Source organism: Protomyctophum bolini, assembly GCF_963924005.1.
Source record: "Protomyctophum bolini genome assembly, chromosome: 3".
Lineage (NCBI taxonomy): Eukaryota > Metazoa > Chordata > Actinopteri > Myctophiformes > Myctophidae > Protomyctophum > Protomyctophum bolini.
In genome coordinates this window covers 48,764,306-48,791,824 of record NC_137864.1, presented here as the reverse complement: position 1 = coordinate 48,791,824, position 27,519 = coordinate 48,764,306, and the positions used below count along the sequence as shown (strand labels likewise).

At 43.8% G+C, this 27,519-nt stretch overlaps 2 protein-coding genes across 2 annotated transcripts in view; both read right to left on the bottom strand.

Moving 5' to 3' along the window:
- The window catches only part of dnhd1 (dynein heavy chain domain 1), a gene marked incomplete at its 5' end in the record, with an annotated part of 34,924 nt that extends 10,524 nt beyond the window's left edge, over window positions 1-24,400 (bottom strand). The window contains 29 exons of the mRNA XM_080760494.1: window positions 97-531; window positions 832-1,058; window positions 2,062-2,094; window positions 2,127-2,190; window positions 2,749-2,851; window positions 3,390-3,576; window positions 3,800-3,932; window positions 4,648-5,138; window positions 5,514-6,383; window positions 6,485-6,737; window positions 6,936-7,089; window positions 7,230-7,356; window positions 7,442-10,478; window positions 11,567-11,959; window positions 12,787-12,878; window positions 13,008-13,194; window positions 14,093-14,220; window positions 15,422-15,659; window positions 15,817-15,875; window positions 16,770-16,871; window positions 17,397-17,640; window positions 18,353-18,540; window positions 19,107-19,212; window positions 19,514-19,645; window positions 20,942-21,199; window positions 21,683-21,842; window positions 22,169-22,372; window positions 22,669-22,860; window positions 23,994-24,400. Of these exons, the coding sequence (XP_080616620.1) occupies window positions 97-531; window positions 832-1,058; window positions 2,062-2,094; window positions 2,127-2,190; window positions 2,749-2,851; window positions 3,390-3,576; window positions 3,800-3,932; window positions 4,648-5,138; window positions 5,514-6,383; window positions 6,485-6,737; window positions 6,936-7,089; window positions 7,230-7,356; window positions 7,442-10,478; window positions 11,567-11,959; window positions 12,787-12,878; window positions 13,008-13,194; window positions 14,093-14,220; window positions 15,422-15,659; window positions 15,817-15,875; window positions 16,770-16,871; window positions 17,397-17,640; window positions 18,353-18,540; window positions 19,107-19,212; window positions 19,514-19,645; window positions 20,942-21,199; window positions 21,683-21,842; window positions 22,169-22,372; window positions 22,669-22,860; window positions 23,994-24,400 (9,204 nt within the window). The remainder of the gene's footprint in view (window positions 1-96; window positions 532-831; window positions 1,059-2,061; window positions 2,095-2,126; window positions 2,191-2,748; window positions 2,852-3,389; window positions 3,577-3,799; window positions 3,933-4,647; window positions 5,139-5,513; window positions 6,384-6,484; window positions 6,738-6,935; window positions 7,090-7,229; window positions 7,357-7,441; window positions 10,479-11,566; window positions 11,960-12,786; window positions 12,879-13,007; window positions 13,195-14,092; window positions 14,221-15,421; window positions 15,660-15,816; window positions 15,876-16,769; window positions 16,872-17,396; window positions 17,641-18,352; window positions 18,541-19,106; window positions 19,213-19,513; window positions 19,646-20,941; window positions 21,200-21,682; window positions 21,843-22,168; window positions 22,373-22,668; window positions 22,861-23,993) is intronic.
- LOC308312490 (extracellular serine/threonine protein kinase FAM20C-like) overlaps window positions 1-27,519 on the bottom strand; it is a gene marked incomplete at both ends in the record, with an annotated part of 46,286 nt that overhangs the window by 14,696 nt on the left and 4,071 nt on the right. Inside the window, 2 exons of the mRNA XM_080759098.1 lie at window positions 25,749-25,858; window positions 27,007-27,187. Of these exons, the coding sequence (XP_080615224.1) occupies window positions 25,749-25,858; window positions 27,007-27,187 (291 nt within the window). The remainder of the gene's footprint in view (window positions 1-25,748; window positions 25,859-27,006; window positions 27,188-27,519) is intronic.

Genomic DNA, 27,519 nt, shown 5'->3' with positions numbered 1-27,519 from the left:
AAATACATTTAACTTTCTTTTGGAACATGTTTCTGTATGTTGGACAGTTCGAAGTGACAGAATCAATTAAACATTAAGACAAAGCATGAGTTTTACCTGAGCAGCAGTGTTCCAGTCTGCATTGTGACTCTGCATCTGACTGACGACAGTGGCAGCATGTCTGTCCAGGCTCTCTGCTCTACTCAGCTGCTTGAGAAGCTCTACCAGCTCCTTCTGCACAGCCTGGAGCCGACACTCCATGTCTGCCAGATTCCCAAACACCTCCTCCTTCCGCAGCTCGGCCAGGACCAGGCGATCATGAGCCTCCTTGGCCAGCGTTCCTAAGCACTGCTTGCTAAGTCCCTGATGGGCGGCCATGCGGCGCTCCATGCAGGCGTACTCGTACACAGCGCGCACCCAGTTGCACAGAGACTCGCAAGCATGACTGACCTCTCTCACAGACTCTGGCTGGAAGTGAGGACTGTGAACTATCTGGCCGAGCGCTTGTAGCTGACTTTTAGTCAGTCCGTGGCGGTCAAAGAACTCTAATTCCTAGAAAAGGGAGAGAAAGTGCAGTTGGAAGCTCCATTATTTCGGAATCAGTCATTTCTGATTTAAAGCTGCGTTTCGCAACTCTGTCCTACCCAGGATTTGAACACCAGTCTCCTGCATGAGAGACCAAATTCTTCCAAGACAGATTAATTCATTTATTAACAATAAATCCTGTGCAGGATTTGAGTTTTAAGTAGGTTTATTTTATCAGTCGAATCACACTTGACTCCATACCTAGACTGGATGGGTCTGCTTTTTTTCAAAAACATGTGCTTGATTAAAAAATATTGTCCCACACACCTGGAAGAAGTTGGATTGCACAAGAAGCTGTTTAGCACTTTCCCAGTTGCATGGGCGGTTGAACAGCAGACACAGGGCATCCATGATTTTCACCACTCCCTCTGGAGGGTTGGTGTAGCGACGCACCTCTTCCAGGTCAGATGAACTGAGACACCTGAAGATCTGAAGGCTCAACTGGAACAGTGGACTCTCCTGGAGAGGTAATATTGATGTACATACATTTAGGCCTGACGTCGAAAATAAATAAAGTCTTCTGAAAGAATATATATTCAAATTTGTGCCTCATTTTCACGATATTAAATATAATAGCAGACCTACAAGCTCGTAGCGCGCCACACGGTGGCGCGCTATGAGCTTGTAGATCTGCTATTTTTCAATAGCTAAAGCATAACATAATGTTAAAACACCAAAAGGGGTTCCCGCCCAGAATGGGTTAGAGTCCATGCACTTTCTTATGGCAAAGTATTTTTGATGAGACATGATCATATCTTTTTATTTTCTTTTTCTATCATATCTGAACATGTAGCCAGTTGATTGGAAATGTCTCCCTACCAATACATCTGGTGACCTCTAAATTCAATGTAGTTTCTAGAACAGTGTGGGAAACGGCTGCAGAGAAACCTACGATCACCGCTTTGATTAAATTATTCAAATCACCATCCTAATGGGCAATAAAGTATTTGCTTTGGTTCTGCAATGCGGTTATTTTGTAAATATCCAAGTTTTATAGTGACTACAGCACATTAGATTAGAATTAAGATCACCAGATGTATCGGTATAAGCAGAGATCTCCGACTGTAAGCTTAGATGAGACTATGCAAGAGTCTATAATGTGATTTTTGCACACACTTTAAGCTTTATCTTCTTTTCTTTTTTGGATATTGTTTTGGCTCTTTGCCTATTTATTGATAGATCACAGTAGGTTGACAGGAAACGGGTAGAGAGATGGGGGGGGAAGACATGCAGCAAAGATCGTCGGGATCGGGACTCAAACCCGCGACACGCTGGCAGGCTGGATTTCCAACCTAGATCCCGGGCCTTTAAGCTCCATCTTAATGCCTCTAAGGTAGTATAGTTCTTCTCAAAGGGGGTCCAGGGGCTCTGGGGGGGTTCTAAATCGACCTTTACAAGTCTGTAACTCTGACAGTATACAAATGGAACCAAATGGTCCATTTGGTTCCATTTGATACTGTCAAGAGTTCAGGGGGATCCTTGAAATGTAAAATGTACCTTGTGTTTGGTCTGATGAATCTGCTCTTCCAACTGAAAGAGTTTCATCTGGGCGAACACAACGCTCTGCCGGGCTCTTTCACAGACCATCCTCTCAGCGTCCATGGCTCTCAGGAGCTCCTTCTCACACTGCAGAACAAGCACCATGCATTCAAAGCACAAACATTTCTACTGTAAATGATTCAGACCAAATAGACCACTGCAGGTCTGTAACTCAGAGTATACAAATTGTTAAATGATCAAATTTGTACACTCTCAGTGTTGATCGACACTCAATGAACTCCGAGGATTTTACTGTAAGATTGGGGTCTTAGAGATAATTTATTAACCAAATGATGGTCTTTGGTCTAATACATATCAAACTGATTATAGTTTATACTATAACAGTTTATATTACCGGTAGCCTGTGTGTGTGTTTGGGCATATTTGGGCACATACATGGTAAATATGATAATATAGTGTATAAGGGAATACGAAGGCAAAAATAATAATATTAATAATAATCCTCTCTCGCAGAAATTGTAATATGGTCATTGGTAACGGTTTGAGCATTCATATCTTTGGCATTGTACGTCTACTAGTGTAATCCCAGATGTAAATACATTGTACGTCTACTAGTGTAATCCCATAATGTAAATACATGCAGCGTTTACTTGTCATGTGATAAATGGCTTTACAGTACAGTACCTGTTGTGCCTGAGCAACATTCTCCTGCAGTGTGATTACGTTGTGTTTGTACTGGACAGCTGTATCCGTCATGGCCTCCAGTCGGGCCAGGACAGTTGTAACTCTGAGAAAGATGTAGAATAGTTTCAGGCCAGTACACTCCAGTAGAACACTCTAGTTTACATTATGTATACATTATGAATAGAGAGAAGAGGAAGCACTGCGTAGTCTGTAGTTGTCATGAGTACCTGAAAAACAGGTGCTCATTGAAGAGGGTTCAATAATACCGTATAGGTAATAACAAGTTGGATGTTCCTTTGCCTTGTGGTACAGTAAGTGGGCTGATATGCAACAGTGAAAAAAATAATCCAAGGCACTCCGCTCAGTTGAATTTAAAAAGCCTTTATTGTAATTTGGCTAAGCTAGGCAGAGATAGAAAAAAATGCATTAGAGAATGTCCTTCTAATGCGTGAGGGGGTGTGATTGTTTTTATATTTATTTTATTTAAAAGTTAAATATCCCTTTAACATTTGTTAAAGGGATGTTAAAGTTAGAGTTAACATGTTAAATGTTAGAGTTATGCAAACATTTGTTTGCATAACATGTTGAATGGAGTCTCTACTTTGATACGATTAACAGTGTCAAAAGAATCTATGGCTAACCTGTTGGCTTGGCACAGTCCCTGCTTGTAGAGATGGCTACTGAGGTAAAAGACGTGACAGATGAACTCCATATAGGTCTGGGGGCTGAACGGTTGGGTTTTTAACAGGACTGAAGCATATCTGCATGCTGACTTGTGGATTCTTTCCATGGCCAGGGGCATGCTGGCCTCCAAGCAACGTCTCTGCGCTGCATCAAAAGCAAACAATACAACATCAGGTCAGATCTGATGTTGCGTAACGTTAATTTCGTCACTGAGGCAATTTGATAGATTTTCTTCATGGACACTGTACTGTTTACACATATTTTAAAAGCATGAAACACTGTCCAGTGTCCACAACGGAAACATAATTAAAGAATGTAGTGCATTTGTACACTCTCTGAATTAAATGTATAAGAAAGAGCAACCAACGTTGTCCATGTAATTCAGGAATCCGGAGATTATCCTTAAGGCAGTGAGTAGCAGCTTCCACGAAAGACTCTCTGGACCATGGTTGGTACACTTCCACACAGCTGCTCAGGCTCAGGGCCTTCGTTATGTGTGCCTGTATATCATAACAATGGAAGAAGCATACCATGGTGAGAAATATTAATATACTATGGTTTAACTACTAATACATTGGTGGCTTGGTATACCTATGTTCTTCTGTCCAGCACTTATATAGTATTTATGATTTGGATGTTGTGTGTGCTTTTGTAATATTTTTTCCCCCACTACCTGGGTATTGTTTTAAATACCTGGGTATTGTACTATACTGTTTAAAAGGTGAATACCTTTTTTGTGCACTGATGACATGTATGCAAAAACATGTTTTTTCAAAGCAACTAAGTCTACATTAGTTAGGATGATAGTGAAATGCTGAAGACAAAATGTCCCCAAGGTGATCAATACATTACAAATTAAATTACTTTCATTGAAGTACTTTACAATTTACAAAAGGTAATCTTTCTGGTGAGAAAGTACAGTTACCTTCCAGGACTGGGTATTGTAGTGAGGCAGATCTCTGCGTCCCTCTGAGGTAGCCAAAGGTAGCAGAAGAAATACATGCATATTCCTCTGGAACTGCCTCAAATGCCTGTCAATAGGTTGGAAAGGGTACAAATATTGTAACTGATAATAGATGAGTAATAGATGAGTTAGACTTGAATAATGTGGAAAAACAGATAGATGTCTGTTCTCGTATACCTCTCAAGTGCATGAGAATCCATGTGGCATCTGTGTGAATCCTTGACACCATTCTCTCTGGGTACGAGGTTTGCCTGCTCCTCTTCCCAGTAGAGCCCTGGACAGGTGCCACTGGCCATCAGCATCAGTAGCTCTTCTCTCACAGACTGGCTCGTTTCCTCATGGGCCAAGATCACCACATTAGCACTGTTCACTTCAGTCAGACAAATGGCCTCCTTCAGGATTTCACCTAACTTGTTCTCATTACCGGGGTGTACTTCGATCAAGCGGTAACCTGTCAGATGGGCAGCTAAACGTACATTGCTCTTACGGCCTGTGCCTCTGACTGCGCCCAACAGCACTCCATGACCTCCAGGCATAAGCAGTGCTCTGAGGATATGCAACAACTGATGCATCCTCTGTCTGTGTACTGCACAACCTGATGTCATGGTGAAATCATGAAACTTCTCTCCATGTTCCTCTTGTCTTTTCACAGAAGCAGACAGCTGCTGCACCAGCAGATCAAAGTCTTTCTCTTGATAAGAAGCATTGCGTTTGAAGTTGTACTGTTGTGCCATTGAGTTGACTGGACATGTGATCGCAGGGCCAAATACAATCTTAGTCATTGCTTGTTCCATATCTTGAATAAGTTGAGATGGCAGCAGACATGGGGCTGAGCTGGGTTCTCCTGAATACATTCCTTCATTCTGCACGGAGTGTTCAGTGAATCTATGGCCTCTTTCTAACGGAGCCGCTGGTTTGGGGCCTTTAGGCGGAGAGGGGATTAACACTTTACACAAGCTTGCATCTCGCAGGATCAGCTGATCCTTCTTCCCAACTTTCTTGTATTGTACTGTATTTCTTGTATTCTCTTCATCAGGAAATGAAATGTCTTCTTTAGTTCCATGACTCCGAATTGAACTAGAGTCTGAACTTGTAGACTCAATGCTGATTAGTCTACCAGACTGTCTGGACTCTACCTCTTCTCTTAGGGTTGTAAAATTCAACAGAGCCTCAGGAGCTAACTGTGAAGATGAGGCATCACTGTCCCCCTCTCTTTTATTTGGTGTGTCTAGACTACTCGACTTGAGGTTGTCTGTGATGACAGTAGAAGTAGTGAGGATCATAGCGGTGGATTTGTCTTCCGGGCTCATGGATGAGGACTTCTCAACCAGTTCACTTCCATAGTATATTGCCGATACTCTGGCTATGAGTGACACCATCGCTTTGCCGTCATCTACTGAGAACAGCCTGTCACTGAAGGTGCGCAGACACTCATGCGTCCAGAGATGGACTATGTTGAGGACACTGGCAGCATAACCTGTTGTGGATGTGGCAACGCCAGTTTGTGAAGATTTGGAAACATCCATCATAAGGCTGGCATCTTCCTGGTTTGTATTGTTGCAAGGTTGCCAGAGACGCATTCCTTGGAAGACTTTTTGAAGATCGTGATGGGAGAACGTGTAATGGGGTCTCTGTGCAGTGGGTGGGAACTGCTCACACGTTGCATGAAGCAGATGTTGAGTAGCGCCGATGATACAGCGTGTCAAATCTGCAGATCCGTGCGAGCATGGGAGGTCTTTGAGCCATAGTTTTAGTCGGGGGGAGTGAAGAGAAAATAGAACCTCAGCGGATAAGCTGGGCAGCACAAAGACGGAGAACAGACGAGAGAGGCGGGAGCTGATCATGGTGCCATAACCAGACGTAGCCATGTAACTGATGCCGCTACAACTCAGGCCCTTGAAATGATAGTCATCATAGGTCTGGATGTATCCTTTTGAAACACTTTGTCGGAGTGTTTCTAGAGCCATTGATGTTTTTCCAAAAGCATCTAAACACAGGAAAGACACAGAAACAGACACAGTTTAGTGCATCGTTGCCAATATAATGTGGTTATATACACTGTATGTTCTATACTTGTTCTATACTCACCACAGGGAGCCTCGTGCAGATCATCCACAAACAGCAGCATTCCTGATTGTCTTCTCGTGGAGCTCATGCTGTTCAGCACATTGCGCACATGGCGGGAACTCAGGAGTGGACTGGCAGGTAGGCTGACGTGTGGCCTGTCCTGGTTCAGCAACGTGTTGCATAACATGGTCTTCCCTGAACCGGCCTCTCCTACCAGCATCACAGGCTGCTCTGCCTCCAACATGAGCTTTAGAAGGTACACGTGCTTCTCATACTGTGCCAACAGAAATTGTTGATTAAAAGTTGTACAATTATCAGGTTGTAAAAAAAATTGAAAACACATTATTTATGTAAATGCTAACCAATACAACAGTGCAAAAGAAATATATACTAAAATATAAAGTAAAAAATTTTAAGATTTGGAACAACAAACCTTGGGTATAACTGGACTGGCCAAACATGGATCTCTAACCCTGGGACAGTTGATGCCATTGATTATGTCCACAATTATTCCCTCACTGTGATTGAAAAAGTGCTCAAAAATGGTCCCTTCGTCTGGAACCTCAACTCTATATCGGCTATCAAACAACACTTGGCGGGCAAGTGTATCAAACTGTGGCCAGTGGCTAAAATAAAGACAAAACATGTATGTTAATGTAAACACATTCATAACTCATTTTAGAGTCTTCAAGTCTAAAAACAAAGTGACGCTTAAACAGAAATATCAAATAGTTTCATAGACTCTTTTACATGATAATAGCCTCACCGGGGGTGCAGGTGTCCACCAAAGCCCCAGATATAGGCCACCAGGAAAATGCCCCTGGCTTGTAGCTCCTTCGGAGTTGAAATTACGTAGATATCTGTGTCTGACACATTTCCAAGCAGAGGCATATCTTTTGGGAGAATGGGCAATAAACACCTATTGTTAGGAATGTTATCACCTCTTTAAATATTGTTATATTAAGGAGTTTACTGTACCTCTTTTGTATGTCTGTCTTGGTGATGCTTTTGACCCAGAATTCCTCCAAAAAGGATCCAGGAGGGCCTGTATAATACTAAAGAATGACATAATTTCCTGCAATCCATATGTGGGGGGTTTAGATAATTCAACATTTCCCTCTCCGTCACTGTGCAATACAGAGGTCAGGGCCTTGTGCCTAAGCGCATCAAGGGTTCTGCAGAAAAGGTCTTCAGCTAAACGATTCCACATTTTCAGGATCCCTTCCTCGAGTGAGCGTTCTCTACGAAGAGCGTCCATCTCCACCTTCCACACAGCCTTCCACAGATCAGCTCCAGTGACATGCACCAGGCTGCAACTGGTTACTGCTGAGGGGGCTGCGTCCTTGAGGTCTGTGATCTCTGCCAGTAATTTTAGTTTTGACCGGGATGGCACAAGTCTTTCACCTGAAGACAGACACAGGGAGGGATCGTCAGGATTGCAGAGTGTAGTGAAGCAGTCCAACCAGCCAGGCTGGCCCAGTGGCTCTCCATCCATGACTAGCCACTTCACTTTTTGTGTCTGTTCTCTCCCTATCTTACTGTTGGAAATGACAGCGGCTGAGAGGTCGTGCCGCTCTGAGTCTCTTAATACTTTAGTGAAGGCTCCATCCCACCACCCTCGCTCTTCTCTGCAGCATCCAAACACCTCGTCACGGTACATGGCATTAGGAAATAAGACCACAGTGTCAACAGAGTGCCAGTTTGAAAGGGGGGTTTGCTGCTCTGTCTGTGCGTTATCTCCCTCACCGACATGCTCTGCTGTTCTGGCAGCCAGGATATGCAGTGCCCCAGCTAAAGCACAGTAACAGGTTGACTTTCCACTCCCCGAGGGACCTATCAGCACAACTGCCCGTGAGAACTTCATGGCTTGGTAGAGAGCAAGGGTGTTGCAAATCGTTTGTGTGTCAGGGTGTAACCCAGCTCTCTGTAGCTCTTCTGTCACAGCATCCCTAAGTAAGTTTTGTTCTTCTTCCTCAGTACGGTGTGGGACAAAAGGAAAGTACCTTGCCATGGGAAAGGTTTCTTCAAGAAGGGTGCGAAACTGTGAAGCTTTCTTTAGCTCACAAATGTATGGCACTACGGTAGAGAAGAGTGCTTTGACAACAGCCTTTTCCTCAGCTAAGCCTCGCACAACGGCTGCAGATTGCCTGTTGTACATTAAAGTGGAAGACCTGCCATCTAGGTGTATACCAGAGGCTGCGATGATCTTTTGCAAGACCACCAGCAGGCCAATCTGGTCTTCATTCATGCATTCAGGCAAACAGTTGGAATCTTTTGCCATGCTAAAAAGGGACATCAGGCATTGACTCAAAGAAATGACCTCTGAGAAACCAATAGAAGCAAGCATTACTTCTGTGATGACCCTGTAATCTGGGTACATGAATGCAATGGGTCTGGTTGCAGTTTGCAGACTCTCAGCAACCTCAGCTGTGTGCCCTTTTGCTGAGATAACAACACATCCATAGCTCAGTTTGGCAAAGATGTCTTTCCCTGCAAATGACATTGGGACCTCCGGCCCTTCACGGTTTGGGCACCCCTGATACATGTTGGTCATCCTGTCCTGTGTCTCTCTGTGCACTTTCTGTTGTAAAATTGTCTTGCAGGCAGAGAAGGATTGGTGAATATCTTCCAAATGCTGTCCAAATAATGACAGCGTTCCTTGTTTCAATGAGTCCACAGCGTCCAAAACAAGCCATGCTCCTGTCTGGAGCGCGCCAAGGAGCATCTGCTGCACAATGCTAGGACTTGTACTGAAAAAACACTGCAAAGCAATGACCTGTCGTCCCAGTGCTCTTCCTAACTGAACCACCATCTTTTTCTTACCAGACATGGAAGGTCCAGTAACAAAACCACATCTGTAGCTGGTCAAAGCAAGGAGAATCCCGATTATTGCCCTTTCTGTAGAAGGAGTATTCACCACCATGCAGTGCTCTGGACCAAGGTACTCATAGCCATACAGCAGCTGAGTGCCAAGGACATCCACGTAACAAGTGGCATAATCACACCGGAAGGCATTCTCAGTCTTACTCTGGTCATGTGAAGTCATGTGATACTTCAGTGAACTTTGCCACTCAAACGAAGATCCCAGCTCACATTTCACATCCATGAGTTTGGATATCTGTCGTGCGTGATTCATGGTAAGTTGCACCAAAGCACGCAGAAACATCATTGTGCGATTAGAAACCTGGGATTTCTCTTCGGCACCACCAGTGATTCCTTCCCTTATAACATGGCACAAGGTTTTCAGTATGGAAGACTTGTGTGTTTTGACGGGGTTCCACTTTGCTGGGCCGGAAGCCTGGTTGATCCTTAGGACATCAGCGCACCACACCACTTCCTCAGCCACCAGGAGGCACTGAAGAGGGTAATCAGACACTAAATTCAACATAGGTAGCATGTCTTTCCCTGCTTTCTTCTCAAGTAACTTGATACCTCCAACTCCCGAGTCAGTCTTCAAATCTTGGTCGGATGGTTCAAGCGCTGTCCGTGCAACAATGCAATCTTTCATGAGTTGCATCATAGTTTTCAGTAGTTGTTTCTCCACTAGACTGAGGCAAACCAGAGGATTCACACTAAATTCTACAGGACTTTGAAAACCAATGTGCTCCTTGAAGCTGCCAAAGACCCCTCGGATCTTCATCTGTATGAGTTTATCAGAGGTATCTATTGTGTAATTTGTCATCTCACAGTCCACTTCTAGCCAACGTACTCCTTGAAAGCATTTCCGCACAGCAGGGAGCAAGGTGGAAGGTGTGGGGTGCAGAGAAAGCAGTTTTATCACTTCTCGGTCGCTCAGGAAGCAGAGTCTTGGGAACTCTCCACGGGGTACATACAGCATCTGGTTGGAAATAGCTTCCATTGTAGACAGATCATTGATGAGGATTTGGCGAAGGCTACTGCCATGAAACAGGTTGTTTGACTTCTTGGACGGTGCAATGCTCAGCACATGAGGGTCATTTGATATCGAACAAATGATGTCCCTGAATGTTTTATCCACTGGATGGAACCTCTCCAGCTATAAATGAAGAGAAATGTCAAATTAACATAAGCACTTAAACCTTATAAAAGGTTTGTGTGGTTAATAAATACTTTATATGAACAGACCTGGACTTTCAGTTACAACCGGTTATGAATGTTTAAAGTTCTTTAGAATTCTATTTGACCCATTAGACAACAATGGAAACAAGTCCCCATCCTTTTAGAATTAATGGCTTTATACTGTACCATGTGCTGTTTACATTTCTGACTAATAAAGTATTCAGTATTTGAGCAAAAGTACTTAATATACCCTACCAGTTCCACCCTCTGATTACAAATAGTTGTTTTAGAAAACACTTTGGCCAGGAAAATCCATGTCTGCTGGTATCTTTCAAAGAAATCAAGCAGCTCCTCTGCAAATAGTCAGGAAAAGGAGACAGAAAAAGTCATTATTTAGGCAAATATTCATAACCTTTCACGCCATCCAACTCTCATCAGTCATGTTCTTGTATTCATGTTCATGTTACCGAGCTCTTGTAGCGAATGCACCCAGTGTTCCACCTCTGGTCTGAATTCAGCAGCATGCGGAGACACCAACATATTGGATAAAGTCCTCACACTGTCCTCCGTCTCAGCAAGGACAATCTCCACATCTAAAACATAATTCAGCAACAACTTCTACATGGGATATTTATAATGTATACTAGTCTAGGGCTGTCACGATTACAAATTTAAGTGGAATAATTGTGATAACCCTAAGCTAGTGAGGAACTGAGATAATTTGAACACGCCTTCCATAAAAAAAACATAATTATTATTTTTTCAAAAATATCCATGCATTGTGAGCTTGTACTGTATTTCTGTTATTTGTTATTTTGTTGTACAAGAGTGTGCAGAGCACATCGCAACGGGGTTATGAGCTTGCAGAACTGCTATTTACATTAAGCTACACCATCATATAATTATAGTAAAAAAAAAAAATAAGCATTAGTCTCTAGCCTGGCTCCAGCCCTGAATCACTAGCCACACCCATTAAGAAAATAATTATGTTCTGGCGATTCAGTGAAACGAAATAAAAATTCAGATTGTCAGGCTAACCAGTAATGATGAATGTATGGCCGTCACAGGATTGTTGCACTGGATGTTGTTGACTGGAAACAATGTCGGCTGCAGGAAACTCTTTGCAGGTGCTGTCACGTGGCTCGCCGTCATGTTGAAACTCTTTGCAGGTGCGGTCACGTGGCTCTCCGTCACGTGGCTCTCCGTCACGTGGCTCTCCGTCACGTGGCTCTCCGTCACGCGGCTCTCCGTCACGTGGCTCTCCGTCACGTGGCTCTCCGTCACACGGCTCTCCGTCACGTGGCTCGCCGTCATGTTGAAACTCTTTGCAGGTGCGGTCACGTGGCTCTCCGTCACGCGGCTCTCCGTCACGTGGCTCGCCGTCATGTTGAAACTCTTTGCAGGTGTGGTCACGTGTCTCTCCGTCACGTGGCTCGCCGTCATGTTGCCCCACAGCCACTGTGAACGCAGCCAGTCCAAAGAGTCTGGCCTCCCAACCCTGCTGTAGCTTCAGGAGCGCCTGCTTCATGTCCCACTCTGCCTTTGCTTCTCGACATATCTGAATAGGTGAAAAGATCCACATTTTATCAAATGAAAATATGTCCTGTTGTTGTAGCTATACAAAATGGTGGCGGCAGTGGCCCAGGCATCATTTACCATTTTACAAAAGGATATAGCTAGCCTAGGGCTGTCCTGATCTGATCATGTGATCGGAAATCGGGGCTGATCATGTCATTTTTTTAAATAATCGGAAAACGGATCGGGAGCAAAGAAATCCCTAGTATCAATATTATACCTGTATCCATATCGTGATATTAGACTGGATATTGTCTGTGATTTTGGATATTGTATGATATGGCATAAACGTGTTCTATAAAAAATATAAATATCGGATCGGCAGATACTCAAAATCAAATGATCGGAATCGGATCGTGAGCAAAAGAAACGTGATTATTATGATTTATTTATTTTAAGATATCTTTGGGGCTTTTTGCCTTTATTGATAGATGTATAGTAGGTTGACAGGAAACGGGGAGAGAGGTGGGGGGAGAGACACGCAGCAACGGTCGTCGGGATCGGGACTCGAACCCACAACACGCTGTCAGGCTGGATTAGTCTAGGTGCCCAGACCGCTAGGCCGGCCCAGGGCTGGTGCACTCTTTTTTGCAAACTACACGTTTCAATTAAATAGTCTATTCTTTATATACACTTGTTCCATGTTCACACAAAGCGTGCATGACTGCATGTGCTTACAGTGTTCATGTGAATGATAGCTCTCCTCTCACCTTGCTAATGCTGTCCTGGTGCTCTCCAAACTGCTTAGACATCAGGTCATCTACAGTCAGCTTCATGTCTGGGGTATACGTTCGCCCCATGCCTGAAGATAAGAAAAGTATTTCCATCGTGATTTTAGTAACACAGTGAACAGTGAACACTATCACAAGGCGTATACAGTAATGCTGTACAATACATTCACAGACTACTCTCTGACCTTTCAAAAGGTTACTCCAGTGTTCATGTGTGATTCCGGGACTCATGCACAGTTTGTCCATGACAGAAAGCTGTTGGTGAAAGTGCTCCACGATGTGTACTGTCTCCTGGAGCACGGCATCGTTGGTAGGTATGGTACTGGACAGAGATACAGCCTGCTGTCGCCACAGATCAACCTGCTCTAGGGCTTTTGACACCACAACCTGACATACGAGATGACAGACAGACAGACATACGAGATGACAGACAGACAGACATACCAGATGACAGACAGACATACAAACCAGATGACAGACAGACAGACATACCAGATGACAGACAGACAGACATACAAGATGACAGACAGACAGACAGACAAGATGACAGACAGACAGACAGACAAGATGACAGACAGACAGACAGACAAGATGACAGACAGACAGACAGACAAGATGACAGACAGACAGACAGACAAGATGACAGACAGACAGACAGACAAGATGACAGACAGACAGACAGACAAGATGACAGACAGACAGACAGACAGACAGACAGACAGACAGACAGACAGACAGACAGACAGACAGACAGACAGACAGACAGACAGACAGACAGACAGACAGACAGACAGACAGACAGACAGACAGACAGACAGACAGACAGACAGACAGACAGACAGACAGACAGACAGACAGACAGACAGACAGACAGACAGACAGACAGACAGACAGACAGACAGACAGACAGACAGACAGACAGACAGACAGACAGACAGACAGACAGACAGACAGACAGACAGACAGACAGACAGACAGACAGACAGACAGACAGACAGACAGACAGACAGACAGACAGACAGACAGACAGACAGACAGACAGACAGACAGACAGACAGACAGACAGACAGACAGACAGACAGACAGACAGACAGACAGACAGACAGACAGACAGACAGACAGACAGACAGCATCTGTTGTTAATCCCCTGAGAGGAAATATGGGTTATTTTTGGTTGTTTACCAAATTAGTTTAGTTTAGTTTAGTTTAGTTTAGTTCATGTTCATTGTTCGTTGGTAGCATTTATTTTTAATGATATGCAAAGCTACGTTCATATAACAGTCACCTCGCTGAGTTGTAACTGCTTCCAATCTCGTATCTGAGCTGTGCATGCAGCCATCAACTCCCACAACCCCTTACGGGCTTCAAGGGTCTGCAGAGCTGCCGTCACGACAGTCAGATCCAGAGGATGCCCTGAAGAGAGAAACCAAGGCACAAACACATTCTAGGTCGTTGAGAGAGCTGTAAAATGTGGTTTGTCTGGTTTGTCTAATATAAGATTTATTTATTTATTTCAAGTTTCTTCAAGGCTATGAACAAATGCGTCGCCTCTACAGTACTTCAACTGGTTCTCAACATGGGGTCTAGAGATCTGAGGGATTAAGATCCTTGAGTTACGGTCTGTAACTCAGAGAGTTTATCAATGCCATTTGTGCACTCTCGGAGTTGAGATTTTACAGTGTACATTGGGGTCTCAGAGATACAAATTTTTTTGTTGATGAAATGGGGGTCCATGTGGCCAGATGGGAACCGTGAGATTCCCAGTGCGTTCCTAAGCTCCCCCAGAGTTTAGTTAGCGTTGAAGTGTCCTTGAGCAAGACACTGAACCTCTAATTGCTCCCGATGTGCAGGTTGGTGCCTTGCATAGTTTCCTTCGTGTATGAATGGGTGTGTGAATGGGTGAATGTAATGCACAATCTATGTAAAGTGCTTTGGATGATAAAAAGCGCTACTGTATATAAATGCACCATTTACCATTTAATGCATATCAAACTGGGGGTCTGATATTAAAAAGGTTGCGAATCACTTGGCTAGTCCCACCGTCTGTGGGGCACTCACCTCTTAGGTTTTCACTAGTTCCACCGTCTGTGGGGCACTCACCTCTTAGGTTTTCACTAGTTCCACCGTCTGTGGGGCACTCACCTCTTAGTCTGTGGGGCACTCACCTCTTAGTCTGTGGGGCACTCACCTCTTAGGTTTAGTTCCACCGTCTGTGGGGCACTCACCTCTTAGGTTTAGTTCCACCGTCTGTGGGGCACTCACCTCTTAGGTTTTACCTTAGGTTCCACCGTCTGTGGGGCACTCACCTCTTAGGTTTTACCTTAGGTTTTACCGTCTGTGGGGCACTCACCTCTTAGGTTTTACCTTAGGTTCCACCGTCTGTGGGGCACTCACCTCTTAGGTTTTACCTTAGGTTTTACCGTCTGTGGGGCACTCACCTCTTAGGTTTTACCTTAGGTTCCACCGTCTGTGGGGCACTCACCTCTTAGGTTTTACCTTAGGTTTTACCGTCTGTGGGGCACTCACCTCTTAGGTTTTACCTTAGGTTCCACCGTCTGTGGGGCACTCACCTCTTAGGTTTTACCTTAGGTTCCACCGTCTGTGGGGCACTCACCTCTTAGGTTTTCACTGATCCCACTAAGCTCTTTCAGCTTGGCACCGACAGCATGCACCCGTCTGCACACATCACTGATTCTGGAGAACATCTCATCAGCACTCTGAGTGGGGTCAAGGAAGGGTCCGGAAGTGGCGTCGGACGCCATTTTGTCAAGGTCATTGACGAACGATGAGAAGGTATGATCCAAGGTATCGGCCACTGAGGGAACACGCTGACACACGGTCTGTTCTGCTTGCTTCAGGAGAGGGACGTAACGTCGCCACAGGCTTTGCATCTAAATATAAAACATAGACAGACAGATGGAGACAGACTTAAAGACATAAACAGGGGAGGGTAAATTAGGACAAGAGTGAAGTCATGCGTGAAATTGAAAACATAATTTTAACACTGACCTGATCTTCCAGCGTCACCTCCTGTGAGGTCATCTTTCTACAGCTCTTGCAAATGGTGTCTTGGAGAGAATGCACACGCTCAAAACGTAACTGCATGTCAGCAGTGTTTCTCTCACATTGCTTCACCTAAAGGAAGATAATGATCATTGTAGTTTATCCTTAATTAATACAAGATTTATTTCAAGTGCTTATAATGTCTGCTTCAAATAACGTAAAGGACATTACCAAACAACAGGTTTCCTACCAGGTCATCAGGGTCTAAATTACTCAATGGAAGATGGAGACAACTCCAACAACTAACACGTGTTAGTTATAATATAACTAACACGTGTATAGTTGTTGGACAATTATCCAATAAAATAAAATAATTATCCAATCTGTATGGTAGAGTATGTAACAATATTATTGTTACATACTCTACCATACAGATTGGATAATTATTTTATATTTAGGTAAATAGATAAAGATTCTACAAACATTGCAACGCATCGCACTGTTCGCTATTGGATCGGCTATTTCCACACATGCCCGTATTTATGGGGCGGCGGTGGCTCAGGGGTAGAGTGCCTGGATGGGAACCGCAAGGTTGCCAGTTCGAACCCGGGCTCCCCCAGAGTTACTGTCGAAGTGTCCTTGAGCAAGACACTGAACCCCTAATTGCTCCCGATGTGCTAGTTGGTGCCTTTCATGGTTTCCGCTGCCATCGGTGTATGAATGGGTGAATGTAATGCACAATCTATGTAAAGCGCCTTGGATAAAGGCGCTATATAAATGCACCATTTACCATTTACCATTTACCATTTACCACACAAAGAGATTCATGAGGGGGATCAAGTCCCCTGGGGGACTTCAAGAGGTTAAAATAAGTCCTGGAGTGTTGCTTTGACTTGTTCATACCATTGAGGCAAATTTGTTCAAGTGGTAGAAATCAAAAGGTTCTGTGTTGAGTTCACCGATAGACCTTTCCAGATCTGATATCAGGCTTTCTGAGCACTGCTTCATCTCCTCCACCAGCTGCGCTTTCACTTCCCCCACAATGCACTTCAACTGTACTCCTGGAAGAACAAACAACATGTGCATCAACATATCAGGCGTGGATGCTGTACCCAGACCATTTCTCCCTTCTGGCTCCAAAAGTGGAATGCACTTCCCATTGCTGTCAGAACTGCAGCATCACTCCCAATCTTCCGCCGTAGTTTGAAAACCCACCTTTTCAGACTCCATCATGGCCCATAGCACTTACCCCACCCCCTTAGATAGCAATTCTGTAGACTTAGATAGCATTTGATACAGACTTATAGCATGTTATGTAAACAGCATAAGTGCATTGTATATAGTCATAGCACGTCATAGTACATAATGTATATCATAGTAGTATAGATGTATAGCTTATATGTATAGTTTCATTATAGATATTCCACTGTTACTTTCTTAGCTTATACGCATGTTTCATGATAAATGTTTTTATGTGATGTATTCCCCATGCTTTTTGTTCTTGCTTAATGTAAGTCGCTCTGGATTAAGAGCGTCTGCTAAATGCCTAAATTGTAAATTGTAAAGCGATGCATTTGCATGCATACCTAGCTTCTCCTGAATGTGTGCACAGTGGATGACAAACAGTTTGTTGGAGGTAGTGAACGAGGGGGGAAGCGTGCACATCCTCTCGGTCCAGGAACACACTTTCTCAATGAGTTTCTCATACAGTAAGGCAGGCTGGTCCCTCAGGGCCTCCAGGCAGGCTGGGCTCCATTGGCTGATGAATAAATGGATGTCAGCCAACCAGGCATGCTCCTCACACAGCTGCTGGATCTCTGACTGAATCTCCTATCCAGAGTCCAATGACAACACACAGTACAGCTTCATAAAATTGCTTTTAAATGTATAGTACAGTAATTAATAGTGTTTTGAGATATACTGTGTGTGTGTGTGTGTGTGTGTGTGTGTGTGTGTGTGTGTGTGTGTGTGTGTTGTTTTTTTTGTGTTAAATATCTCAGTATTCCGACAGTAATCCTTGCTGTAGTGTTTGTTCAGTAACAGCCTGGGTCTTCCCATCTCTCTGGCAAGAATAAAATAATAATAAATAAATCAGGCCAGAGGAAAACACTAAGTATTACTATCAGAAAAAAGAGCTTTGGCTCTGTATTACCTACAGACAGTAGGTGCTACAGAGGTAATAAAAGTATAAGTAATAAACAAACAGAGGATGAAAATGGGGGGGGGGGCAATTTCAATGTGGACAGACCTAATATTAGACCTGAAAGACTTACTGACCCGGTGATATTGTAATTGAGGTGTTGTGGGTTGATTGTTCTGTGAATAGGGGAGGGGGAGGGTGTGTGTGTGTGTGTGTGTGTGTGTGTGTGTGTGTGTGTGTGTGTGTGTGTACGTGCGCGCACACGAGTATGCATGTGAGAGTGAATGTTTTGAGTTCAATTTTATACACTGTATATTGTATAATGACTATGCTTTGTTTTTTGTTCAAAAAACTAATAAAAATTGAATGAGAAAAAAAAAGGGGGGGGGGGGGGGGACCTGCCTGTATGATCCTTGCTTGCTCTCTCTCAACCTCTTCTGAAAGATCTTCATTTCTGAGCTGCCACTCAAGCTGCTCCTTGAGCAAGGGATAGTAGCATCCTCGCAGCCTCTGGCCCTGAACCACCAGGCGGCTCAACTCCTGGTCTGACAGGCTCCCAAGACCAGTCATCACACGTTCCTCCTCAACCCCTGGAACAGGCAGAACACATTATTCCACATTCCTTGGATGTTCTATACAGTCAAAGACTGCATGCTGTCACTGGGGAGGGGGAAACATGAGCAGCAGGTGAGGTGAGGTGTGCGCACATCCAGACATTTCGACGGGTGCTGGATCAAAAAAAGAATAACTGAAAAGAGAAAGAGAAGGTCCACACACCGTCTTAAAAAACAACATGAACCATCTTCATATACATTTTTTGACCAATGACAAGAACAATACCTATTCTAATCTGATCTTCTAAGAGCATGTAGTGGAACTATAAATTATAAATGGGAAGAAAAGTGGTACTGTATGTATTTGGTTATTGGTGGTAAAGATTGATAGAGGATTAGGGGGTTCATCATCCAGGGAGCACTCATGTCACTTGCTCAGCCTGTTTCATGGCAATCTGACCAGTTGATGTTTAAAAAACTTATCTATTCCTCTAAATTCCTGAAAAGTTAACATTTTGTAAACACACACCAGAAAAAGCGTGAAGGAAGAAAACAGCCACCAACCACAAGCCAAAAGCCCTTGCCTGTAAAAGCACTGCAACCTGCCAGGTTGAAGAAAGGGGTGAGCTCTGGAGCACAGCTGGACCTGAAGCTGCTGGAAGCCTCACTGTGATTGGTTTCAGGGAAGACACCATACGCGTCCAACATCTACAAGGACAGCAGAATACATTTTGCAACAGTGTGAGCATAAATAAATGAAAGGAAATATCATAATTGATACATAGGCTACAACATAACCAAGGTTATGTGTGAGCAGTCTGAGCACTGAGCAGCATGTTTCAGACATATCTTCATGAATATATTGTCCCCTTCATTTCGATGTTCTTCAGGTATCCAATCATTTTAGTCATCTCTATTCACTCCGGTCACTAGGGAGTTGGCGAGGTTGTTTTGCAGAACATTCCCAAGAGGACAATTGGTGTTACCCGGAGTACAGAGTCACTGTTACCTGGACTGCAGAGCCACCGACAGTCAGGAGAGCCTCACGCACTACTCCCTCAAACAAGTGCACAGGTGGATCTACGGTCAGCTGACCATCTGCACTGAACATCAGTTGGGCTCGGAAGAGAGGTTTCTCCCTCTAGGAAACATAATAGGAAAATATTTAATCATCTTTATGCCAATGTTTCTTGAATAAATACTGTTTAGAATAATGATAAAATACTGAGCATCTTTGTATAAACCTGCTGATCTGTTAACTAAATGAAATGGAAAAAGCAACCAGCATATTGAATAGAAAGCAATACCATATGAATTGTGCTGTTTAATTAGGAACATATTGATTTAACTAATCTAACAATTAATCTGTTTGGGAGGAAATAATCACAACTCTTTCACTCCATTTCTTACTTCCTAAATAAAATGATTGATTTTCTTTTGTAGTTCCCCCCCCCCCCCCCCCCCCCATCAGTTTGCCAAATGAATGAGGCATTAGCTTACACAACATGGGGTAACACATGGGGTGAAATGAAATGCAAAACAACAAAATGTTGTAGTCTGGTGAAGGGGGTACTTGGATTCAGAAATCAAGGAAAGTGGGTAGTATAGCCAATTAACTAAATAGAACAACTGCTCTATACGATTCATTTCATTATACGCTTTCCAGATTCTAGCCTACTGTAGTGTTCCCTCTGCAATACCATGCAGTAGTGAAGCATAGAGGTTCATTTGTGTTTTACAGCAGTGGTTCTCAACCTTTTCAGGCAGCGACCCCTCAAAATAATCATATTTGATCTGGGGACCCCCCACAATAAAGATATTAAAAGTCCTTACATTGTCACTTTACTGTCATCTGAGGACCCCCCCCCCCAAAAAAAAAGAAAATAAATCGTTGTGGGGACTGGGACCACTGTTTTAGGGAATCGTTATTATGATATTAGTTTTCTCTGGTAGTGGTAAGGCACCGCTAACCTGACGCTGCCAGATCCAAGAAGCTTGCTACACATGTTTGTTTCACAGCTTATTGGGATCTGGGATCGCGGAAGCAAATTCGATGACGGGGCTGTTCCTTTTTTTCAAGATACTTGGTAGATGATTGGATGGGACCGTCTGTCTATCACCGTGTGGGCGTGCAAACACAACCAATCATATTGACGTGTCTATATAGCTTCACATCCGGTTTCGCACATATCCCGCCCTTAGCTCACGCTGATTGGTTCGGTACGGAACGGATTGGTGTTAGCTCAACCCCCTCAGAGATCCCAGATGGGTATGGTGTTAGGGAACATGGTTACCCAATACCGCCCCCAGCTGGCAAAGTCAGGTTAAGGCACCGCCGCTGCATGAATGCAGAGGAAACACCACTACTAAAGCCTTTGATCACAGCATCAGTAGTGTCACAGCATCAGTAGTGTCACAGCATCAGTAGTGTCCCCACCTTCATAACATTGTTGAGGAAAGACAGGATCTTTCGTCGAGTGACAGCGACAAGCCCCTGCATGGTCATCTGATCAACGAGAACGGCCATGTTGCCCATCTTCTGCATGACGTCCTCTGCACGGACCACGCTGCTCTTCCATTCCCTGTGGTGAGCCAGCTGACGGTGCAGCGGTGGGTGGTGGTGTCCACGTGGTGTTGTGGACTGCTCAACGCGGAACTGCAGCTCTTGACATGTGCTATAGCTGTCCTCTTGTACCTGGAAGGCAAGACAATGACAAGGCCGTAGCAATATTATTAACCCATTTTGACCTGGGAACGACTCTGCAAATGTCTTCTAATTCCTGACTGTTTTCTTGAAAAAGCTGTTTTTCTATATATGTCAGTCGTTCTCAAACACTTTCATGTCACTTTACACAATTGCTTTTCACGATGCTAACACCAAAAGGGGTTCCCTCCCCCCCCAAAATGGGTTAACGTCAGCATCTAAATCGTTTTCCGGAGCTAATCTCACAAACCTCTGGACTGATCAATACCAGAACTCTTCTGTATACTGTAGTAGGCTTTTTCACATAATAGTTCACATATTTACACATACTGTACGTTCTACACTTTTTGAAATATACCGGTATATAAAATGAATATACATTTCATTTTATAATTCAAGTAAAAGGGGGCTCTGATTGTCCACAATAACACAATAACAATAATAATCATCATCTAAAAAATGTAAACATAGTACCATATTTAGGACGACAGTGCGATAATGCACCAATCTTTCAATGATCCCCATCCACTGCTTGTTTTTGTTCATCAGCATATTCTTGAATTCCATCACTGTGTAAGTCTTTTTTGACTCATCTTGCGGCAGCCAGGGGGTCTCTTTCACTTCTTCAATTACTCTGTAAAAGGTAAATAACAATTAAAACATATTGCAGCATCACAGATGCAGATTGGAGACACTGCGAGATGTTTGGGAACAACACTGATGATATTTACAGTAATTTTAAATGAGGTAGTTAATCTATGCACCTGGAGAGGAGACAAAGGCCATTTCTGAACTGAGGCACCGCCATAAGCAGCATATTCTGCAATGTCTCACATTTGCGTTGGAAGGTAATCTTGCACACATTTCTGTGCCACCTAGAAACAAATAGTCAGGGTCAAACAACAAGGAAATGTTATTCACAAATCAGACAAGGATGGATGCCACCGTGTGCGTGTTTACCGGGTGAAAGCTTTCCGCAGTGGATAGTCTCTGAAGAACGAGAGCTCTTGCAAAGCCCTCCACAACACAGCCTCTCTGTACCACTCCTCCAGGGTAACAAACCCACCATAGCCCTTCTCCGTCACATGGAGGACCGTACTGGGGGAGAATACGTAGTGTTGAGTGCCAGCCTCGTTGGGATGAACCACGCGCAGGTCATAAGGTCTATAGAGGAAAACGGAAACTATTACTGTACATGCTGCATCATGTTACAAGAACCTGATGGAAACAGGGCTGACTGTAGATACAAGGGCTGTATAGTAGTCTGGACCCAACCCATTCCATACATTTTATTGTGGCCGCTATTGACCTGGCCGCCCCCCCTTCTCGTGTATATTACATCTGAAGCATCTCTCAATATTTAGTGACTATTCTGTTTCAAAGCAGCATGACGTACTTACTGTACATACTGTGCATTCTATAATGTAGATAAGGACATAGTCATAGTACATATCAGATACCTGAATGAGTCCTCATCCACTTCTTTGAGGTAGTAAAAATCAAACTCTCTCGGGTTTCTTTTCACGGCAAGGATCTCAACCACCTCTGTGCCAGAGAGAGGGCCTTTGTGCAGCATGGTCTCTGTCACCCACTCGCTTTTTCTCTTGTCTTTCTTAATCGTGAGCATCATGGATTCATCTCGATCTGTAAGACTGGAGAGAATATAGAGTACATTATGAATATGAAATGCACACTCTCAGTAGAGTAGTAGAGCACAGTCAGGCACCAGCCAAGGCCACAGTTTGTGGTGTTGCAGTGCTTCTGCTGCTGCCTCGTCCTCGTTTGGCCAATATAATGTCATGACGCATCGTTAGCATACACATCGTTAGCATACACTCAGTGGCCTCTGGAGATTGACAATGAAACGGTGCGAATAGTTCAGGGGTCCTCAACATTTTTGACAATACACCATAAATAAATACTGAAACCAGATATAATCATTAGGGAAGGTGTATGCATGTACTATATGTAAACTCTTCATTTCCAATTTCCAGCCATTCAGTTGCAAAAATAATTTGGGGACCCCCCCCAAATAATTTGGTGACCGCCGAGGGGTCGCGACCCACGCGTTGAGAAACCCTGGACTAGTTAATGTTCTTCCTCCACTCATGATAAAACCTCTTTCAAAGTTTTTTGGTAATTTTTTGTGACAGACAGACAGACAGACAGACAGACAGACAGACAGACAGACAGACAGACAGACACATTACCTAGGGGTAATAAACATAGTGCCGCACATCTACACTTACAAGCACCGGTAAACAGTTACTAAGTCTTCTAAAAATAATTTCTTTACATTTTTAAAATAAGAAAACTGCCAGATCATTTGGGCAACAAAACTACATTCAGCAACTTGGAGAGCTCAAATAAACTTTAACTACATGACTAATGCATTTCCACTGGGGTTCATCAGGCACTATCCTTTTCTTAAGTACATTTTGTAACCGTGAAAATGTTCTGTGAACACAATTTCCTGCCCTGGACACATTGAAAAAGGGCCAGCGAGACAGCCACACAATACAGCTAATGTATTTTCCGAGTTCCAATAATTGCTTTTCATTTTCATTTGAATATTATGAGTCTCACATTCTACCAAAGCTAGTAGGTTGGTCCCATCACTGGAAATGAAATAGAAAATGTTTGATTTATGTATTTACATATAGGCCTATAGACTTTCTAATGTAGTGCTTCAGTAAGATGCTGCTCACCTTTATAAGGGCACAAGCATCTATTATGTCTCAAATATAATGCAAATGCCCCCAGTCGAAGAAACCATTCTGCTTACCTCTGAGGTGTTGTCTCACTACCCCGCACAGACCTGACGGGGATGTCAGTGCTTAATGCCGAGGCCATGAGACGAGGTCCTTGCATCCATTTTGTGTCACCTATGGCCTTCTCGTGGCCCACCTGTGCTATAAGGCGAGGAAGCTCCAGCACTGACACAGCGGTCCTGATGGGTGCAGGGGGATGCTCAAGGATGGAAGTACGGCCAGACAGGGGTTTAAATGCAAAGGCAGATAAGCGCTGTTGATCCTGACATAGTGGTGGTAAAGTCACAGAAGGCCGAGAAACAACACTGGCCATGCAGCCATGGTTATTTCTCTTAGGTTTGGGGCTCAACATAGCGCTGCCCCTGCCTCTGTCCCTTAAAATCACATCAGGGGGTTTGTCCTCTTTTGAGGCAGCAAACATGCCGCAGGTGCTTTGTTACTATAGCATCAGCAAGTCTTTAACGGGACAGCTTCCACAAACAGCAACCCAAGGGTATAATACAGTCTGGCCAAGCTAGCATGGAAATAAAGAAATACAAGTTACTTTTTGTGGCCATTAAGTTCTTCACAATCCTACAGCAATAATTGCATACAGCTTTTCAAATACTGTTGGAAAACTGCACAGTCCAAAAAGTTGCCAGAAGTATCACAGTATCAATCAAATCTATCAGTTTAACTTTACATTTGCTTGTTTTTGTGACATGATCATGTTAACCTAATGTCGATCACTCCCAACAGCTGCAATTTTAAATAAATATATAAGATATAATCCTTACATCCTGCCAACTAGACACTTCCAAGCTAGGATCATTAGCTCACCTAGCTTTGTCAAAGTTGCTTGCTAGCTATAGACACACACAGTGCAACAGTTCATTCATTTGCAGAATCATTTTACCAATATCAATATCAGGTATTGACTGTTTAATGTTCATAAAGTTACTTTTCAAACAAACCAAAAGTCTTAAACAGATAAACTTTTATCTCATTGGTTTTCTCACCTGAAGAAGTGTAGGCCCGCAACCACAGCAATGTCTCGTTGCCATAGTAGCGCTCATACAACTTTACTTGTGCTCTTCAGCAGTTCCTGTGAGTTGCAGTGTAATTACGTTGCTAGGGAACAGCTTGGGTCCAAGTTCATTTCCTCTTGGCTATTCCCAAACACAGCAACAGGAAATAAACCGGCTGGGACCCATTTTACTTTATTTATGTTGTGTGAAGTGTGAAAAATGTCTTGCGTTTTCTTTTTATGCAGTGAAATGATGATTCCATGATCCTAATTTGATGATAAATGAATCCCATGCATTTTTTTGGAAAACCTCAAAGAGTGTGTACATTTAGAACTATTTTGATAACACCTTATCAATTAGCTACTTTTCAATTACCTTTTGATATTTTAATATAGTTTGTATTTTAAATGTAATAAAGACGTACATTTGTAGTGGCAACCATGTACAACCACCGCGCTGCATTTTCATATTGCTATTTTTGATACTTTTGTGTGACACTGTAGTATGATAGTTATTAATTAAAGGCATTAATTTATGAAAAGAAAACACAAAATGTGAAACTTTGGAAAGTTTAGGAGCGTTTTCTGCCTGACAACAACGTTATGTTACCTAACTTATATGGGAGGCTACAATATACCACTTCTATACCACTGCTGTCGTAGTTATCGAAACCATTTTAAACACAACAAGTACACAGTACAAAGTGTTTAGATTTTAGATGAAAACTATAGATTTTATAGTGCACACACGGCATGAACCTACTCATAAGGAAGTCCAGTATGACCATGTCCATGACATCCACCAGTCTGGTGCCCGTATCGTATGGGGATGTCTTCTTCACAGTTTCACAGTAATCTGGTTCCACCTCCCACCTGAAACGATAATTATGAGATCATTCATCATAGGCCTATACTTGTTTCCACAGTTCATGGGTGCAGTGACATAGTAAGAAGTGGCCGTGAACTTAAGTCAATTAATTAGTCAATTAAAAGCGATAAAACAGTAAAAACAAGAGTTGAGATCAATCTCAGATTCTCAGCTCATAAAAAGCTATTCTAAACAGGTGGGTTTTATTGGCAGTTTTGAAAGAAGGGATGCAGGGGAGTGTCTCTGATTAGTTTGGAGAGTGCATTCCAGAGGTTTGGGGCAGTCACAGAGAAAGCCCTGCTGTCGCCTTAGGTTCGGAGACGGTTCTATGGGGACCTCCAGGAGGATGACATCACTGGACCTGAGGAAGCGGGACGGGACGGGACATGTAGCTGGAGGAGGTCAGAGAGTTAGGGGGGAGACAGCTTGGGGAGTGCCTTTTGGGTGGTGAGCAGAGTTCAGAGAGTTAGGGGGGAGACAGCTTGGGGAGTGCCTTTTGGGTGGTGAGCAGAGTTCAGAGAGTTAGGGGGGAGGCAGCTTGGGGAGTGCCTTTTGGGTGGTGAGCAGAGTTCAGAGAGTTAGGGGGGAGACAGCTTGGGGAGTGCCTTTTGGGTGGTGAGCAGAGTTCAGAGAGTTAGGGGGGAGGCAGCTTGGGGAGTGCCTTTTGGGTGGTGAGCAGAGTTCAGAGAGTTAGGGGGGAGGCAGCTTGGGGAGTGCCTTTTGGGTGGTGAGCAGAGTTCAGAGAGTTAGGGGGGAGGCAGCTTGGGGAGTGCCTTTTGGGTGGTGAGCAGAGTTCAGAGAGTTAGGGGGGAGGCAGCTTGGGGAGTGGAGGAGGTCAGAGAGTTAGGGGGGAGGCAGCTTGGGGAGTGGAGGAGGTCAGAGAGTTAGGGGGGAGGCAGCTTGGGGAGTGCCTTTTGGGTGGTGAGCAGAGTTAGGGGGGAGGCAGCTTGGGGAGTGCCTTTTGGGTGGTGAGCAGAGTTAGGGGGGAGACAGCTTGGGTGGTGAGCAGTAATGTGAAGTGGATTCCATTGATTGATGAGGTCGTCGTGGTAAGACAAACAACCACCAAAATGAATCACTTCATTTCACAGGACAACATATTAATGCAGCAGAACAACAGAAGAACAAAAGTACAGATATATTATACACCCACTTTGCCAGCTTGCTGCGGCTGTACGAGCGTCTCCACGGCGACCTCCAAGATCTGCGGGTGGCCAGAGCGAGGTCTGGCAGCATCACAGCCAGAGAGGCCTCGAGGGCCCGGGGCCGACCACACACTGCATGCTCGGTCGTGCAGTAGTAGGAACACTGGCCGTAGAAACACACATTCCCCACTAGATGGAGCCAGACGAAAGGAAAGTAATGGGTGCAGCAATGCAAACAGAAAGGAGAGGAGAGAGGAGTAAACAACATGCACATAAAGAGGAGAGGTGGGAGGTTGTAGACCTCACTGTATATGTTTCTTTTCCCTTTTTACCTCCTTTATGATGAATTCCTGTTCTATTCTTTGACTATATATAGAAGTGTCTATTTGTACGTCTCTAAATGTTTCGATGAATTGAACATGGTGGACCCTCTTGTAAACAAGTTGAATGCTTAATTGGGTCGTCCACTCACAGTTAAGTCTTTGTATTGAGTTTGTGCTTGAAATGTTCTGTAATTCTGC